The following is a 19,963-nucleotide window of genomic DNA, read 5'->3' as shown; positions in this document are numbered from 1 at the left end:
GCTAGTTAACCAGTAGTTAACTAATGGGCACATGTAATCTCAACTGCAGAATTTAAAGACGAACTATAATTAAGTCGTATCCATTCACCAGAAATTGTATGCTCAGCACCACTTTCAAAACTTCCGAAATCTGGGGTTCTATTCTGGACATCCCGCCATTTTCTTCAATGCGTGACGTAGGCGCGCCGCGTACAATTATATGGCGCAGATGACCCCGTTTTGCTTTCGTAACGTGACGCGAACTTAACTTTTTGCCTGAGAAACCGAAATGACGGTACCGAACCTAACGTTATTGGTACATCAAAATAGTTTTCCTCCTCGGTAAAAAATAAAGCAGCTAGCTCAAATCCTTAGATTACTCCGTCGAAAATGCTTCTCGCTTAATTCCGTCGTCTGCTGCGCACAAGTCGTCGTCTGCTTCTTTAGCTAGGATGCGTGTACCCGGAAAACGGAATGAGTCATCGTACGTTTGTGCCAACGCGCTTGTTTTCTACCTTGAGACAACATACGCGACCTACCAGTGGTGATGAGCGCACGTTCTAGGCCGTGTTATCGATATCTCGCGAAACGCAAGTGACTCAGCCCGACTCGGCTGACTGAGAAACGGCCTGGAAACTTCAGGGCGCCGCATTACGTACATTCACATTCCTTTTTATAAATTAAAACGACGCCGTTGTCATAACTTCTGTGTGAAAAGGCATCAATCTTGATTACAATACAAACGCAGCAGTGAAAAGTGGACAACGCTGCAGAAAGTTTGCTATGTTCAACCAACATTATTTCATATAAACGTGTTCTTTCAAAATATGATGGCCCAAAACACAAATACTAACACCACCCAAGAGCGATGCAAATACTATGAGCACGCGTTATGAACAAAAGATTTTCATTGCCCCAAACGACGGGGAAAATGTGGCGATACGCATTCCTCTCGGCCGCCATTACATACGGCTGCTCATTAGCATAATTCGTGCGGCTCGGCTCGTCGCACCACAAATTATGGCGGAAGATCTCTGTAATGGCGGCCCAGCGCAACGTCACGCAACGTCTGATTGACGTTTACGAAACGGCCCTTCCTGTGACGCTCGCCACGGCATAATCCTTCAGCCAAATAGCAAGCTGACATGGTGCCTATCTTGGATCGCTACCACATATTCGCGAAATTGTAGGTGCATTGCATTGGCTTCTGTATTCACGAAATTGTAGGTGCATTGCATTGGCTTCTGTACGCTACCACTTTCTTTCTGAAGCGCTAACGTCACCATATAGCTCCAAAGGACCAAAAATACGCATTAGTCGATAAAATTTGCAGGCCCACGTCACGTTTAGTCATCTTGATGAAAACGCAAAATTGCATTTTGCAAAACTTCCGTTTCCGGGCACAAATTTCAAGGCACGTGAGTTCTCGACAGCCAATCAGAGTCAACATGGCGGACAATGGCGGCCACAGTTTCATATGGGCGGCCACGGAGGAAGGAAACTAAGGAGAGGCCCTGACGTCACTCTTTGTGAAGCAAAAGTGAAGCCGGAATTTGGCGTTGCTCATGGCGATGCTCCGCCTTTTGGGCCACCCTCCTCTCTTGTTTACATCTTTCGCGAAACCACGCCGCGCTGCGCGCGGTGTCGCGCGCGCGCTCGCGCAACATCTGGCAGAGCACGGTGCAAGTAACACAGCGCAACAAGACACAGTGACTAACGCAAACCCGCCCACTCAGCGCCTTTGCCACGGCCCGAAACCTACCAGAGCAACACGCGTGAGCGCTCAAAACCATAACAACGCCGCCATTGTGGCCCAAAAGGCGTGGCCATACAACAAAAAAATAAAATAAAAAAGCAGCAAAAAAAATGAGAACCTTCTACGTCATTTCCGCCACATTTTTCTCCTAGCGCGCGGAGGGGGTAGGGCCTCTCCTTAGTTTCCTTCCTCCGTGTGGGCGGCCGTGCAGCCGCCATGCGTGTCGACAATAGAGTCTCTGGCAAAATACGGAGAGTTCCTGCAGACATTTATCAGCACTGTAGAGACATTAATAGCATAGGTGGCGATGGGCGCGGCTGATCTCCGAGGGACAAATGCACTCAATATTGCTTTTTATTGGGATAGCAAGTTACACACAGCATGCACAAATTAATGGACTACGGCACCGTATCTGAAGCTTCTCGTGGGTCATGTCTTTAATCATGAAAAATAATTTACAAAAGAAGGAGGGGGAGACTCCAAAGTGTGCACCGAAAACTCGGAGGCAACTGCAGTCATTCGACGAGTACACGCCAGATGGCACTCCTGTGGAACATATTAAAAGCTGAAGGTATCGGTCATGAGGTAATTGATCTTCTACAGGAACTATATCGAGAAAATAATGTTGAGATAACATGGGAAGGAACTAAGAGTACGACAACTGTCGAGGTTCACAAAGGATTAAGGCAAGGTTGTCCTCTATCAGCGCTGCTGTTCATGCTTTATATGATAAGCATGGAAAGAAGATTACAACGAAGCAATCTAAGGTATGATCTGTCGTACAGATTAGGCGAAAAGGTTGTTGAGCAACGACTACCGGGTTTAATGTATGCGGACGATATTGTACTGTTAGCAGATAACCAGGAAGATTTGCAAAGTATGGTTAATTACTGTGGAGACGAAGGAGACAGTTTAGGTTTCCGTTTTAATGCAGCTAATACCCCTGTCAAGCGGGCAAGTTAAGTGCACTTACGGCGAGTGCACTCGGTTTTTAAGTGCACTTTCCCAAATCTTAACGTCGCAGCGGAGTGTACTCTCAGATGAGTGCACTCAAGTCGGAGTACGTTCACGGAACGCACTTTGCTGGCCGAGTGCGTAGCCTCGCCGCCAACGGTTTGAAGGAGTGCCTAGCCTCGCCACCAACGCTTTCAACGACGCAAAATGTAATGCATAGAAAAAGGACACAAAAGTTCATTGAAGTTATTGAACAGCTTTTAACAATATAATTTGTGTTTAGCGGGAAGCGAAACAGCACAATAAGGAAACGAATTTATCATGTACACAACTAACGGCGCCAGAATGATGCGGCACTGCGGCGCCGCCATGTTCATTCAGTTCGTGTTTATTTTGGTGTGAAATCGTGCTGACCACGCTACTCGTGCTTTGAGCCGTGTGCGTGGCATTTTGCAGTGTAGCTAAATATTGAACTCGCCGTCTTTGCTCTCGCTCATATTCTGTTCTAGCAGGATCATGAGCAGGATCAACTGCCGTACGCCGCCGTGTTGTTTTGGATTGGCTAGGCATTCGTCTTGGCCGGCATTTACTTGCAACACATTATAATAAAACATCTGCGTTTTTTGTTGAGACAAATAGATGAAGTTTGTTTTTATATGTAATTCTACTTAAAACAATCGCTTTTTAGCAGCTTTCTCTAGTTAATTTACATCTTTAAGAACGCGCTCTTAGTCTGTCGCAATCTTTTTTTTACTGCGAGTGCACTCTGTTTTCCCGTTAAGAAGCGCGTTGCCTAAAGTGTGACTCAAGGTCCCGAAGTGCGCTCCCCGTAAGTGCACTTAACTTGCCCGCTTGACAGGGGTAAGTCCGGTGGGATGTTTTCAACGATACCACTGATCAGGAGCTTACAATACAAGGCCATGAAATACCCCGAGTGGCCGAATACAAATATCTCGGGATATGGATAAACAAAGGGCAGATGTACGCGGAAAAGCACGAACAGTCTCTCATAGCAAAAGGGCGAAGAGATGCCGGGATAATGAAACATAGGGCATTGTGGGGGTACAACAGGTATGAGGTACTGAGAGGTATTTGGAAGGGAGTAATATGGTGGCCGGGGCTTACTTTCGAGAGTGCGGTCCTCTGTTTAAGGGCAGAGGTTCAGTCGAGACTAGAAGTAAATCAGAGAGCTGTTGGAAGATAGCACTAGGTGCCCACGAGAAAACCACAAACGAAGCAGTACAGGGGGATATGGGCTGGGCATCGTTCGAAGCACGGGAAGCTCAGAGTAAAATCCTATACGAAAAACATCTGAGGAAATTGGACGATAACAGGTGGGCAGCTAAGGTGTTTAAATACCTAAACAGAAAGAGCGTTGACTCACAATGGCGGAAAAGAACTAGGAAGCTAACCAGCAAGTATGCCAGACACGAGGACGAAGAAAGACAGAGCATTAAACGACAGGTTAAAAACGCGGAAGGTAAAAATTGGATAAATTCAATGGAAAAGAAGCATAGTGTGGAACTATATCGATACTGGAAACAGCAGATTAGGAAGGAAGCGTTTTATGATAACTCAAGAGATAGTGCCCTACTCTTTGAAGCTAGATCAGGATGTCTTAGAACGCGGAGCTATAAAAAGAAATTTAACGAAGAAGAAGACACATGTACTGTGTGTGGTAAATATGCAGAAACAATGGAACACCTCATACTAAAATGTGATGGTATCAAGCCCGATGTCGATGCGGCCACAGTCACCCTTCCTGAGGCCCTAGGGTTCAGAGATAATAATAGTCATGTAAATAAACATGCGGTGGAAATTAGCAAAAGGCGATTGGAGGATTGGTGGCTCAAAAGCAGAGAGGTGACATGAGGTTAAAAGGGTAGGAAGACGTATTTAAAGAAAATCGAGAAATTCAATAACACACAACACAGATAAAGATAAAAATAAAAGGCAAAACAAAAATCTGAGCACGGTGGCAACTGCCATCGCCCCGTTTCAAAGGGGACGCTCCTACCTTCCATCCATCCATCCATAGGCAAGGCCACAGTGGGCAAGACATTAGCAGTGGCGTAGCAACAGGGGGCGGGGGGCCGTGGGCCCCGGGTGCAAGGGACCAGTGGAGGGTGGGGGGGGGGGGGGGGGGGCGTGTCATATAAGACACCCCTCTTTCCGCCGGCTTGACTGGGCGCAAATTGCAAAGAATGCTCCGGTATCCAGTAGCCCGAGCTCATGCACCCGATGCGTTGCGCCGCAGAATTGTCGGCTGCAGCTCTATCAGCACCCACGAAATAATTGCGCGAATGTGCGGGCTAAAAAATTTAATTCGCGAAATGGTCGCTAAACTACTCGCCTTAGCGGAATGTTTCACGTGGGGTGCGCTCGTGCCGTGCGTTCATGCTGGGAGCAGGAGTCGCTAAACATACAGTGAGGCGTTGTAAGGCGTTGGGGCTCTTGGGACCCTCCCTCTTCCGTTCAGAACGCGCAGCGAAGACGAACAAAGACAGCAGTAAGAGGGCGTTCAACCAGCGCGCCCGGCGCACGCGTTTACGGCGAAGCGTTTGTTGAGAGCGACGTTGCATAAGTGGGGCCGTCAAAAGTCGCAAATGGGATTCTCTGGATAGTCTTCAGACTCGGTTCGGCCGAAGAGTTTGGCGGCGTATGATTCGACAGGCTGTAGTCGCGGGCCCGCCGCGATGTCCGGCTCGCTTTTACTTCCCCTCTCCCGCTCGCTCCGAGAAGCCGCTGCGAAACCTGCCGTTATGTTTCACGCTTTCCTTCTTACCCTCGAAAGTTTCAGAAAACTTGTGTGACTTCATGTCATAAGTACAGTGTCTGGATCAGCTGCACAGAATTTTATAAAAAAGAAAGGTGAATTTTGTAAGGATATTTTCCGATCGAAATTCTATGAAGTTATGTCTTTTTGTGATTACTAGGAACTCGGTAGCGCGAAAAATATGGCAGATACGTAATAACATCTTTAATAATCCCGCAATTAGTACTTATAGAGGTAGCACTTCAATTCATTGAAGACTCAATCATATTATTAACTCAACAAAAACTTCTTAAACAAAATCGTTTTGGGTGCTACAACCTACAGTACTTTGGCACTGCGGGCGGCGCCCAGTCCTGCTGGTTTTTAACCCATTAAGGCCGAAAAGAATCTACCAGTTGCACTTTGTTGATTTTTCATGTTGGAAGATCTTCTCATACTGTAAATATATTTGTGAGTGGCGCTTTATTCTTTCATCAAGCACACCCCTACAGCATGCACAGGCCCAGCGTACTTGACAAAGTAAACCTGCATTCATTTTCTTGCGACGGTACAAATATGTATTGTATATGGAATGTCATGTGTTCGCTTACACCCTTCTTTTCTAAAGCTTACCCAAAAACTTCAGCTTCGAGAAGCATACGCTATGCTTTACAAAAAATTGGCTGAAGGCTTAGCTTGGTTAAGCCTGGAAGATTGCGAAAGCAATACCCTTGGCTGCGCCTTGGTTTGGCTGATGGTGTGAACATGGTTGCCCTTTGTTAAACTTATGGCTATACATCATCCGACATAGCGCAAGGCAGTGCGCCGACCACTGCGAGTAGCCGAGCTGTAGCCCCATTTATCCTCCTAGCGTGACGTCACACCAGCGAGCGCCCTCTCTTGGTAGCGCCGCAGCAGCGGCGCGCAAGGCTTCGCCTGCACCATCGATGCCGCCGAGCTGGGGTCCCGTCTCTCGGTCTGGCGTGACGTCACACGGTCACGTGACTCGCAGCTGTGTAAGGAGGCGCCACGACCACCGATGGGCCGAAAGTGCGAGCAGTATTGCTTTCGCAATAAAAATAAAGGAGCTGTATGTAGAGCAGCACCTGCTATGTCCAGCACTTTTCCAAGTTTGGCGATGGATAGATCGAACACATCATGCAGCTGAAAAAAAAAAACTACAATGTGGTAGTCTTCGCAGGACCCTTCTTAGCAAAATGGCCTAACAAGGAACACTGTGTTTTGTCTTCAATTATTTACAAATGGAAATGCTGCTGTACTTTTGAAAGTACGCTGGGCACTAATGGGTTAAAACCACGATGGAACAGCAAGTCCAGTTTCCACACATGTTGAAGTTGGTGCAAGAATAGAATCAGTAGGGTGCAAGCAGAGCACACACTTTGTAACAATTTTATTTCCTTTGACCATAGCGATGACTGCTCGAAGGCACTTGCACAAGTTCTGCAATAAGGCACACTTCTATGTGAATGAAAGAACAGAATTCCGATGCAGGTTCTCTTTGAGATATAGAAAATCTACTTATCTTTCCTGCCTCATGTAAGAATTAAAGAAAAAAAAAGGCTTCTTCCTAGTCTTCACGATAGAAGCATTGTCACTGGATACAAACACCAAACTCCTATAAATTACAGCAATAGCACCTTTCATCTCACAGAAACATTACTCCAACATTGTATATCTCACAAAAAAATTTCAAAATAGCACAAGAAGCAGTCTTGCGTCACCTGCCATCATAACATGCTTTAAGATTAACATGCTTCACCACTGCATATAAAAGTAGATGGGCAGAAACTGGTGCTGTGGGTTAGGAGAAATCGCAGTCAAAATGGCACACTATTGAGAAATACTGTAACTGCACTTAAAGTAACTGGCACGTGGCTTGAGAAAATCGTAGTCAAAGTGGCAATGTCTTGAGAAATAGTGCTAGAAAAATGCATAGGTGTCTATATAACACTTCGATAACTGTTGTAGCTTACTGCATAGAACCATCAACCCTGCTTAACTGACAATGAACTCCTTTGCTATGGCAATTTAGACTTGTCACAGCCAACAAATTTCCACATGCATTCTCATAATTCAGTACCTTTACTTAATTATACATTTGAAAAATGATGCAAGAGTAATGAATCGCATCCATGCAGAAATGAAAAACGTAAGCTCATGCAGAGACATTGTGGTAGGAGATCTTGAGGCCAAATCCTCAGCATTGGTGCCTTCAAGATCACGACAGACATGAATGTGGTCCCTACATGCACCGCCAGTGCTTTTTAACATGCATGGTGAGACAGTAAAGTGCAAGGAGAATGCCGGGCATTCGTGGCTTTCTGTTTTAAAAAAACTGCATGGGATATTACTACTCCTTCACAATTCTTTCTGAAATGCGTAAGCATTTCTGTGCCTACCCAACGACGAAACCTATCCTTCTGTCCGTCATGTAAGACGAATCGCTATATATAATTAATGTATAAAACAAAATAAATTCGAAAGGAAGAACACTGGTGGTGGTGAGTTTCGAAGCTACAACCCCACGATCAGAAGCCGAGTGTCTTACCCCACCAGTGGGCTAAACACCCATGCTTGCATAAGGTTAATATATTTGAGCCATATGAATGTGTTGTATCAGTGGTACAAAACAAATGTCAAATGAGAACAGTTTCTATGAAGGCTGTGTCAAAAGATTTGGTGATCATAGAATAAAAGTCATCTCTAGGCCCACATGTAGAGCTGACTTGGAGCACTGTAGACATCAGGAAAATTCTGATTTTGCAAAAATTTAATGCCAAACATGCCATATTCCCAATGAGTTTCGGTGGTCGCAGGGTACGCCTTTCGTTGTGGCATTCCTTCACCGTCCAAAAAGCCACCAATCTAAGGGCTCATTCACTTCACCTGGGGCTATGCAGACATAAGCAGTCAATGAGTTGATAAGAATGATAAGGAGTGATGAGGGGTTATATGGGTGTCATCAAGGTTGATAATGGTTTAATGGGGATGGATAAGGTGCTAAAGAGCGATAAGGGCTTATAAAGGTCAAAACAATTCTGATAAGGTCAATAAGCACCGATAAGGGTTGGATCAAGTCTGCTAAGGTTGACACAGACTGATAAGGGTTTATACTGGTCGGATTCAGTTTCATAACATTGATGATGACAACTGGCTGCATGGAGATGAGCAAGTGGCGCAGTGCTTACACATACTTAGATAACTCCCAGAAGGGCTTCTGCTTGAATTTTTTGCACAGTCAATATTTGACAATGATTGCACATTATATTCACTCTGAAACGCAACCACCGCTGCTCAGTGCAAAATAATGTTGAAGTTGATGACGACGAGCACATCCTGGTCTGTTTCCTTCAGTGTTCAAAACAATTGCATCAAAATCACAGATGACTGAAACAAAGTAAAAATAGACTCCTCAATGAAATATGCTTCCTGTGATCTCGTTTTGGCATGTTTTGGGCAGGAGTCACGTGGTCGTTCCACTACTGGCATGCCACTAACAGGCTCACATAGATACCAACACTACCTGCCCTGCACTAGAAGCCAGCATAGAACCTAATTCATCCCTTGCAGCTGGTTCACACACCACTGACGTGAAGTTTTCATTGTGCAAAAAAGTCAACTGGCCAAGTGTTTCGTTTTTTTTCTTTCTTTAACCTTCAAAGTGTCTATTGACATTCTGCATGACGGAAACAGCTTGCCAGACATTCAACTATATTATTGACATTTTCATTCCTTCCTCGTTCCAGCAACACACCACATAATACGTAAGAAAAAGAAGAGGTAGGCAAGAGTTCAAGCAGCATACAGCTCTGTCCATTAGAAGATCTTTAGAAACGGTCTGCGCACTTCTGGAATGAAGACATTACAGCTCACAAGTATCAAACAACACAAGTAACAACTCTCTGCTACTAGTGACGTTACCTATTTTGTAAACAGATGGATCCCAGTACATCATAAATCATTCAGTGCTTGGAAGCACCAGTAACAATGTATTAGGCATATTGAAGTGATGATGAATGAGTAGTTCTGGACCATGTGGAGACGTAGGCCTACAAAGTAATCGCATAATCTTTTTTAAGCCCAAGCTACCATGAAACTTGCGTCCAAGTTCATTTCTACCCCATGAAAAGCCTTATTTGAATGGTCCTTCAAGAAAATAAATGCACATGCGTAAGACTACAAGAGGGAGAAAAAAAAAAAATCTCAGCCTGAATCAGTGTCAACAGCACAGATACTTGTAACAACTAAACCTCAAATGCATGGAATGGTAGGAAATGTGCAGCAGTATCCACTCCTACAGTAAACACTTCATTGGTACTCAAGCTGACATAAGGTTTAAGATTTCCTCACTTCAATGTAATTGTCAGCGATGGGTTAGGTGAATGTCGAGTGATGAAAGATTAGCCTCCAGGCTTTCTTATATGGTTTTGGAGTCTAAATATATCAGTTGTTCCCACTGGGCACACAACAATTTAAATGGATCTTCCACTTGACCTACACTTATATTGTAAAGCAAAAGTGTGGCCTGTACTGTTAGGCAAACATTAAAGGTTCACTAAAAAGTAAAAAAAAAAAAAAACGAGAAACCATCAACAATGTCCAAAGCAAGCAAACAGGCCACACAAAAAAAAAAACATGTATTCCTTGCAGAATCCGACCATCAACCAACCGCAGAAACGTCTGAAAGAGCCAAAGAAAGCTATTTGCTTTAAAATGAGCTGAGCCAGCGCAGAGATAATTTCTATAACAAAACAAGTCTTAACATGTCCGAGTAAGATGACATCATAGGCAAGAGTGCCACTGAGAAAAACCACTGCAATGCAAATGCCTTCATGCGAAACAACTTGATAGCAAAGTTCTGAAGCAGCACGTATAACACAGGTACAATAAGAAACAGAAATCTGAGCATGCCATGCAATGAGAATTCAATAGCTCCTCACGACCAGCACGAGGAGAATGCTAGCAGCAGAATAAATAATAATAAGTATTTCTAAGTTCATTCCCGAGCAGCAGTTAAGAAAGGCAACAAGATATAGAGCGTGAACTCTGTATGGCGTGTGTTCCATCCAGTTTTAAAGTTGCGTTTATATAAACAGTGCGTTTATTCAAGACAATGTATAATAACCAGGCCCAATTGCCGCCCTACTTGCAATAGTTTAGAATCAAGAGTGGTTCAGGCTAGCGCAGATAGTTATCTGCTTTATTTCTCAGAAATGGCCATTCCATTCTTAGCATGTTTCACCAGCTTTAACCACTAGTATTTATTTCCTAAACTCTTTTGCCAATAATGTAGAAGGGGGTTGTGACAATATGCATTCCAGACTTTGTGCACTACAAAAAGAGTGCACATATATGCTCATGTGTTGGGTACGGATACTCTTTCTCCTCAATTATCAGTTAGGAAATTGTAGCTTATGTCACAATTGAACCTTTTTTTATTACTGGGGACATTTGATGAAATGAGAATTCCTGCCAGACAGCTGCCCGTATCTCTGCTCGGCCCGACAGCTTCCGAAATTACTCTGGCATGCAATTGATCGAGCACGCAAATGCATTTGTCACCTCAAAGTACATGACCAGCATGCAAAAAAAAAAACATATTGCCGTAATAAGGCATCACAAGAACAAACCACAACAACTCCCACTAAGCATATCAATGTAATAAATAAAGCAGCACATTGAAAATGAGAGTTTGAGAACAGGGTAGCTCTAAGTTTCATAATAAGATTATGGCTTGGTACCAGTCTAAGCGTGCTCAGTCGGTGTACTGCCACCACAATTAAAACAATAATAAGTAATCACCAAATACAACACAGGGTTGTTAATTTGACACTTTTTGACTCAGAAATTTTGATAAGCCATTCAGTCCTGGCCACAGCAGGCCTTCATACTTAGTGAATGGTATAAAATATTCTTGATCTGGAAGAATTTGGCAGAGCAAAGGACAAGTCAGGCGAGTGCAAATACCATTAAAAAAAAAAGACATACTGGTATACCTGCCAACATATGAACGTCAAAATATGTAAACATTTTGCAGACACGACAACGAAAATGGGGGGGAGGGGGGGAGGGGGGGTCAGCACATATGTTATCAGTTTTGTTCGCATACCCAACTTCTGGGGGATACAGATGCGCTTTTTAACAGCGATTTACCTTTAGAAGCAACACACAAGCAGCAGCAAACTTAGAACATCAAAGACTCAATAGCAATGTGCTGTTTTTAGATCACAGTGCATTTTTCAGCTGCTTTTCTGTTGCAGATTTGGCCTGCTTCAAGAACTTGTCTGAAAAAACTTGCTTAAAGCAGCAATGTTTTTTCACCGACTTCAAAGTGCATAGACAGGAACCAATGAGTGAAAATTTTTACAGCGGAGCTGTTAGAAGCTTGCCAGGTTTCTCTTGACATACGCAGCTTCACCATGCTGGCGGAGAGAGAGCTGAGAGTGAAAGCAGAGTATAATAACAGCATCGCGCAGCATAGCGACGAGGCGAAGATGGGTGAAGCCTAGTGGGGGAGAAGAAGCGGCACATGAGGTACGGGGGGGGGGGGGGGGGGGGGTCAGGTGAGAGAGGAAGGGCGTTCTCTGGTGGCTGCTAGGGTGCCTCGATGCCCTCCTCACCCATTGCTCTGTACAGAGTGGAGACAACTGCGGTGTCTACGACGGCATTGGCCACGCGAGCTGCGGACGCCAGCGCTGGCGTCCACCGGTGCTTGTGTGTCTTGTGCATGTGGTTTGGCACTACTTTACTGGCCTTCACCCAGCTCCACTAGTATCTGGTGTTTGCGATAGCAGAGCCACGCGTAATTTTTTTTGTAGACAGAATTAATGTTTTGGCAAACTTCTGACACAAAATTAATAAAATCTTAGACCCCCCTCCCCCCCTTCGTAAATGTTAAGGAAAATTCAGGATAGTTGGAAAGTATGCACTGGTCATGTCAGAGTAAACCCGAAATGCAGAAAATATTGCATTGTTCATCACTTAGACATACATACAAGAGTGTTTTCAAGTGGCAATTTCTTGCTTGCCTTCGTCTACTGCTCCACTCATGCTGCATCTTCTATAGCATTTGCAAAGTAAGCACCGTCGTTGCATGCTGTGTCCTTCCCGTTGCTGTAGCAATGCTGTATGGTAGTGCTGACAAAACAGCTGGAGTGCATTTCCATAAACACAGCAATTACTAAGTTTATGCGCACAGTGGCACTCAAGAGCTGCTGTAGTGAAGGACCTTGATTAATTTTGATTACTTGCAGATAACATGCACTTGCATTTTTTCATTCTACACTCTGAAGGAAGCTGAAAGTTGTGAAAGTTTGTATTTCTCTGTACATGAACACATTTCTTATATCAAAGTAAGAATAAGGGGCAGGGGCTAAGAAGAACCATGCAGCAGACAAAACACACCTGTTCGAGTTCAGCACCAGGCCCATTGTCAAGCTTGACAGCAATCAAACAAACAGCTAGGCATGCCTATGCTTGCCTTGAATGTTGTTGTAAACTACCACGTAAGGTTTAAAAATATGTGAAGAAATAATGAATGAAATAGAAGGCTTGATATGTCTAGCATTTGAAAACCACTAACACAAAATGAAAAGCAAATCGACTTCTAGCCACAATGATGTCAGATACATCTGCAGCGACCGTCAGTTCTTGTTACATACAAAACGTAAAAACAGAGCTTCAGCTCATGAAACTGTTTCCACCACTACAATTTCAGCCTTTCTCTGAATATTTGTCACTGCCTTCACAGGGGTCAAGATTACACCACAGCACAACAGTGCTTGAAGGAAGACATTCTCCATTAGTTAAGGCCTCACAATCACTATGTTTTGGTTAGTAAACCACCTAATCACTTCTCCATCTGCACAGGTACATTCGTTCATGGCAACTAAGCCTTTTTTACAAGGCACACATATTGCACTCGGTTTCCATGAAGAATCACAAAGTGAAAAATCAAATATAAAAAATAGAAAGACGAGGCACTCTTCTGAGCCCCTCGTGTCATGCCTTCCTGTCAAGTAAAACACACATTTTGCACGTGTCAGTGCATATTAACACAGAGTAAAGCACCTAAAGGGATTAAGTTCAATGAGGAAAGGGCCTTGATTTCCTCTTGCCAATGACAGTAAATGCACACATTACAACCAAGAACAGGTCTCTGTCCTGAAATTCTTCAAGTGTGAATGTACACGAGAATCAAGGCAGTGTCACATTGATTAAAATGTAATCCATCTAGTTACTACATTTGGCAGTGAATTTCTTCACACTGAGTACAGAAAGGATGAAATGTGCATGACGGACCCGCACTTCATTGCAGGGATACTTTTAAGCCCTACCCGCTTTCTGGTGTACGCTACACATTAGAAACCTGTGTACAATTTACATGCAAACGTACGCTGTACTCAACCACAGTTAGCCATATATCTCTACAAACCGGCAGCAAAAAATGCAACCGTGATCATCAGTAGAACCTTTTTACAAGTCCCGCAGGGTAACTGTACAAAAATAGAACCGAGTGTGTTCCTTTTCTTATCTTACAAGGTGGCTCACAATTGGTAAATAAATGACTGAAAGGAGCTTCATCCGTGACAGCCCAACTCCCAAGCTCAAACGATTTAACAAAACTTGTGGCTGAGCTAGTTGGTTCATGACTTAAAAACAAAGGTTATGGCACTAAGCAGAGTCGTCTGCTTAGTGCCGTAACCTTTGTTCCAAAGCTCACTCTTCCAATATGGAAGATGGTTGTTCCCAGCATAGTCTCTTGCCTGGCCTTAATAAGGATGACCAGCATGGCACATTTTGCACGTGAAGAGACTGCATAAGTGCTAGTCAGGAGAGATTTGACATGCCAACCAAGACGTTTTCATGGATTCTCGCCAAGCCAAAAAACACCGCGCTAACTATGTGCATTGAAGCTATCATGAATCTATGCTGCATGCGGATCACTCGAACAAATCAATCTAAAGCAAGGTATGCCACAGCGAGACCACCCGAGTGCAACATGGTTAGGCATAGCATGGAGGCAAATAATCTGTGGTACCTTTCAAAGGGGCCCTGCAACAGATTTTTTCTTGATTTGACAACACAATGAAATAAGTCCAATGCCCTTCACTGAATATACTATTTGTGTAGAAATCTTCAAAAGGACCTAATAAGAACAAACACATAAAGAGAGAAATGTTTAGTTTTCATATTCCCTTTCAATGCGTTTTCTCTCAGCTGTGGTGGCAGCAACAACAATGCTGTGCCTATTGCTTCGTCCTTTTTCTTCATTTCGCAGTATACATAAGATGACCCTTTATGGTTAGCATCTGACAAAGTTATTCGAGAATGACAAATGGGTGGTGGCAGGGTGGGTGGGACGCATCAACAGCCATCATTCCCCAGCTCGCTTGACTGAAGAGAGGAAGGCTGTGCATGCATGTGCGAGTGTTGGCTCAGGAGTAATTCATGAACAGTTGCCCAATGGTTGGCATCTATGGGCTGTTGTGCGGGTGTTCTACATCACTGGCAGTGGCAAAACAGAGCCTCGAAAGCTGCAGGAGAGAGCAATCGATCTACAGTTAAACCTCGATACAGCAAACTCCAATATAACAAAATTCTTGATTTAATAACATATTTAGGTTTCTATAACCTGTCCATAGAACACCATGTATTTAGAACCTCAACGTAACGAAGCGTGTTTATACTCCATTCTCATATAATGATATTTCGCTGCAATAATAAATACCGAGATAACAAATCCAAATGGCTGAATTACAAGCGGCTGCTTGCAAACGCACCCCTCAACGTGTGACCGAGAGTGACCGCCAAAGCGGAGCAGCGTCATGTTCCGGATAAAGTCCAAGTATGATAAAATCCTGTCGCACCTTGCATATTGCATGCTTCAGGTGCAAGTACAAGCGTGCCAGGGTGAGCTGAGAATTTTGATGCGTCTTGATGAGCGCAGTCTTCCCGTAAAAAAGGAGAGGGGCACGTAGGCACGCGTCTCCTTTTCTAGTGGGGCCATGGCTGCGCAGTGGCTGTCAGTGGAGCTGAGCACATACGCAGCCCGCACGCCCTGCTCAGAGATAATGTGTCACGTGGGCAAGGAGTGGACATGCCGAGATGGTGTGGTATCATGTGCGCTGTCATCCCAGGAGTTTAATACTGGAGGTTGCATAACGTCAACTTTCAGATGCGCGTTGAAGCAAGAGGCAGACGAAGCATTTGCTCCCTGCTGCCAGCGCTTTTCATAACAGTGTCATCTCACTGCTGGCTACACTATCGCCTGGAGGGACGCAGTGGATGCAAATGTCTGGCTGGCTGTGTTTCGTACCACTGATGCGAGGATATTATCGACAAGGCATGAAGCCGTATCTTTCTCGTCATCGACCCACAAATTCAACAAAATATATATTTTTCTCATTCCGATTTGCTTCCGATTGCCCGGTAACTTGGAAAATCTTGCGGCCCCTTCCATGAAAAATTCATCAGTAACTGTACTTATCTGCATAAAAGGGCAAATGAGTGCTCCCTGATACATGCAGCATAACATTTGGTTCGCATGTTGGTGGAAGCATTGTCTACAGATGGCAAACATTTTCTTACAATATTCAAAAAGTGTTGCAGTGCCCCTTTAACTGAAACCTGAGCAATAAGCTCAGGTGGTATTCTTGAAGAGATAAGCTACCTTGATCATTAAAGTGCTTTTCTTTTGTCAAGATTACTTTTGATTACTAAATCAGCCTTGGCACCATTTGTTGCACGCAGGTGTTGCATATGACTATGACGCAGTGTCCATGGCACACACAGTGCAATTTCACGTGCAGTAAATGCTCCACACGAGGCAGGCTTTAGATGAAGTTCTTGGAAGCCCAGTGACGAGTGTCCAAGCACAAGCACGAGACAACACTTGTCATTGGCCGAGGGCAAAGAGAATGGACGGAAGGAAAGGCTCCCTGCTGGCCCCAGCATGTGTGTTCAAACAGCAGTCGTGTTTTGGACACCACGCCGTTTCAGAGTGCTAAAATATTCTTTCAAAACTCTGTTCTTGTTGATTTCATGGTAAGAGGTTGTTTGCTAGAAGAGGAAATGCAGGCCAAAATTCCAATTTTGGAATTGAATTCACGTAGCAAGTTGTAACAACTCAATTGCCAGAATTCATCGGGTGAACCTGCTTCCGATGTTCCGAGTGCCAGTGCTACTACTTCGTCGTGCCAAGGTATGGCTCTCCAGCCCTCCTTCCATCCATTCTCACTACCTGGCCAAGAAGTGCTGTTCAGTGGAAGCCCGGGTTGGTGTGCTCGATGATGCAGCGACGGCAGTACTTGCGCACAATGCGGTAGCCGTCCACGGTCACCCCCGCGCAGTCCTGCAGGCTGAGCTGCTGCAGGCCCCGGCAGAAGTAGGCCAGGGCCTGCAGGCCTCGGTCGGTGACCAGGTCACATGACTTGAGGCTCAGCTTGCGCAAGTTCAGGCAGTGGCGGGCTAAGAACGCCAGGCCTCGGTCTCCAACCTGCCACAGTTTATGAATGTCACATCAAAGTTGTGCATTGGTGATGAAGGCAACATTAGAAACTGATTGATTCATGGGGGCTTAACATCCTAAAGTAACACTGGGGCTATGAGAGACCTTGTAGTGGAGGGCTAAAGATTATTTTGGCCAGGTGTGGCCTTTTGTTGCGCACTTAAATATAAGTGCATGGATGTGTTTGAATTTTGTCCACACCGAGATGCAGCAGCTGGGGCCGGGAATCGTAGCTGTGACCTTATGTTAAGCAGCAGCAGTAGGCCATAGCCACTGAGCCACCTTGGCAGGTACGGTCGTACCTGACTATATCGAACCCATTTACATCAAATTATTCTGTACATTGAATTTCTGAACACAGTATAGTTACAAAAAGTACAGCACAACCTCGTTCATACTTTATGAAAAAAAAAAAGAGGCGAGACGAAGCATATTAACCAGGAAAACGTACGATTCAAACTAACTAAAAAAATTTGAGACTCAACTACTGTTGACATCGATGTAATGCAAATTGTCGCTTGGATCGTTGTGATATAAGACATCGACGCGCATCGAGCTGGTGGTGCTCCAGCAGCCCAAGACACGTTTTGTTGTTTTTCTATTGCGTGGTGTTTTAAAAGGCCGACGGGAAACCGAAGAGAAATAGAGTTGGTGGGCGACGCCGGATGCCCTCGAAACGGAACGTGATGCCCACATAGCGCCACCTGATGCAGGGAACAGCGGCGCGTTTGGATTATCGCTTACTAAAAGAGTCCAGTACACTACCAATGGCACTACGTACCTTGCGCTGTAAAACAGATAGGTGAAGATGCTTATCACAATAGGTTTGGCAGCGATAGCTGTGAATACAGCGTGCTACGACCCGGGTGGAGATTTGCTGGTACCAGAATAAGAAACTGTGGGCGCCATCATTTCAACGCGAGACGAGCGGCCATGTACTGCTCTTGATCCCATGTGCCTCATGCCTTTTATTCCGATAGCAATTATATGGACACTCCAGGCACATTTCAGCTGCCAGCGTCGACGTCGCCAGGAGATTCTGTATAAAGTCCAAGCAAAAGTGTGTGAGGGTGAGCTGGCGAACGTGGCTCAATAGGCTCAATCTCGTGTGCGCAAGTGACAAAGGTGGGCTGGAAGCACGCCCTCTCCTGTCGCAAGCGAGGAACGGAGGTGAGGCAAGGGAGACGGTGTTCTTCTCCAGTAGCTGCTGCTCTCACCACAGCTGTGTGGGCGCCGTATCTTAAAAGCAATCTGCGACGTGGCCAAAGTGAGCGCCCACGCAGACATCTTCAAAGCAACCTGTGATATGTGCAGAGTGTGCGTAGTGCCGGTAACTATGTATGCGCAGTGCTTTCGACGCTTCGTTCACGTTGAAGCGAGAGATGCACAAAGGTCAATTCGATCGCTGCTGCTGCTGCGATTCCGCACTCCAGCACTTTGACAGCGAGTTTCCGTGCTCATAGAGTGAGATGTGTTCATGTTTACCTGTGCGCTCGTGACACCGTGCTTGTTATTTTAGTTAAAACACGTTGGCTGGCTAGTTGGTTTGAATCTATGATATAATGTGTAAGCGTGACTGAACGAGGACTTAAAAAGAAACACAGAGACATCACTGTTTCTGCGTGTTTCTTTCTGTGTCCTTGTTCAGTCGCATATACACATTACATCATTGTTCATGTAGTTAGTTAGCGAATGTCTACAAGTTTATAAGGCCAATAAAACTAGTATTCTTACTTCATATACCTATGTCGTAATTTGCTATTGCAATCGGTGCTTCGGCTTTTGGGCGAAGCTGCGACTTTTTCTTGTTCACGTGGGATCTAGCAGCCGGAAAAGATATACAATCGCAGTCTGCAGCAGGGGACGGCAGCGCGTTTCGGTTATAGCCTATTAAAAGCATGCGCTACGCTTTTGACGGCACCACGCTCTGTGAAGCAGATGGGCGAAGATGCTTATTGCAACAGAATTGGCGGTGATAGCTGTGAATGCGGCGTGCAACAACCCTGGAGAAGATTTGCTGGTACCGAAACGAGAAATTGAATGCGCACCAGCGTTTTCACGTGAGATGGCCGGGCGAGCAATGCGGTGAAGCTGCCGTGGCGGGCAGCTATGTACTGTTCTCAATCACGCACGCCTCGCGCATTTTCTTGTTTACGAGGGATCTAGCAGCCGGGAAACATATCAAAGAGTTACAGTTTGACAACATACTCACCGTTGCTCCCGAAAAATTGTGTTTTCTGGGAACGTATGAACTTGTAAAAAATGAGCGTAACTCTGTTGGGTCCCTTTTTGTGTTCTTGATTGCAAACGTTGGCACCGGGAAAACGTACGTAACAGGAATGTATCATCAAGGTTCTACTGTACATATAGCAAAAATCATAAAACAAAAATAGCGACTCCTGATATATCGAACAAAGTGCAAAAGAGCTAACAGGGTTCATGCTGGTGTGTATGACAAAAATTCAAGGGTTTGTAAGGACTTTCAAGGTCCTGTGTGTGGATTTTCAAGGACCACATGCAGGGCCATAATTATACATGCGTGTATAATTATGGAATACGTACTGTGTCCCGTGACAATTGCCCCTTCCCACGCTTGTTAAGCTTCACCGCAATACCTCACGTGCGCTTCACCGCGTAACATCGCTGTGCTGAGGCGCAGCTGCCTTTCGGGAACCAGCATCATGCAACGCACCATGCTTTCTAAGCTTTGAAGCTATACGCGAGGATTACAGATGCGGAGTTGGTGCGATTACTGACAGCAGTGAATTCTTTCAATGAAAAACACGGCACCGAACGGCAAGAACCTAAATAGCGAACGTCGAAGCAGCGAAGCCTAGTGTTTCCGCGGTGGTAGCTACGGCTGCCAGCGGATCGGCGTGCAAGAGCGCTGGTTAATTCGAGGCGGCGAGATAATCAAAACGGCGGTGATGGCTTTGATTAATGCCATTTGGGACCTGCGGTAGCGGCAAAAACGACAAAAAATCGCACA

The 19,963-nt window shown here is 45.0% G+C and overlaps 1 protein-coding gene across 1 annotated transcript in view; it reads right to left on the bottom strand.

Annotated features, from left to right (window-relative positions):
- Positions 1–6,838: 6,838 nt before the first annotated feature.
- LOC126531512 (F-box/LRR-repeat protein 7-like) overlaps positions 6,839–19,963 on the bottom strand; it is a 40,009-nt gene continuing 26,884 nt past the window's right edge. Inside the window, exon 7 of the mRNA XM_050179057.2 lies at positions 6,839–16,962. Coding sequence (XP_050035014.1) covers positions 16,726–16,962 — 237 coding nt within the window. The 3' untranslated portion in view covers positions 6,839–16,725. The remainder of the gene's footprint in view (positions 16,963–19,963) is intronic.

Source organism: Dermacentor andersoni, chromosome 5 (genome assembly GCF_023375885.2).
Source record: "Dermacentor andersoni chromosome 5, qqDerAnde1_hic_scaffold, whole genome shotgun sequence".
In the NCBI taxonomy this organism is placed as follows: domain Eukaryota; kingdom Metazoa; phylum Arthropoda; class Arachnida; order Ixodida; family Ixodidae; genus Dermacentor; species Dermacentor andersoni.
This window is presented reverse-complemented; position numbering and strand designations above follow the sequence as displayed.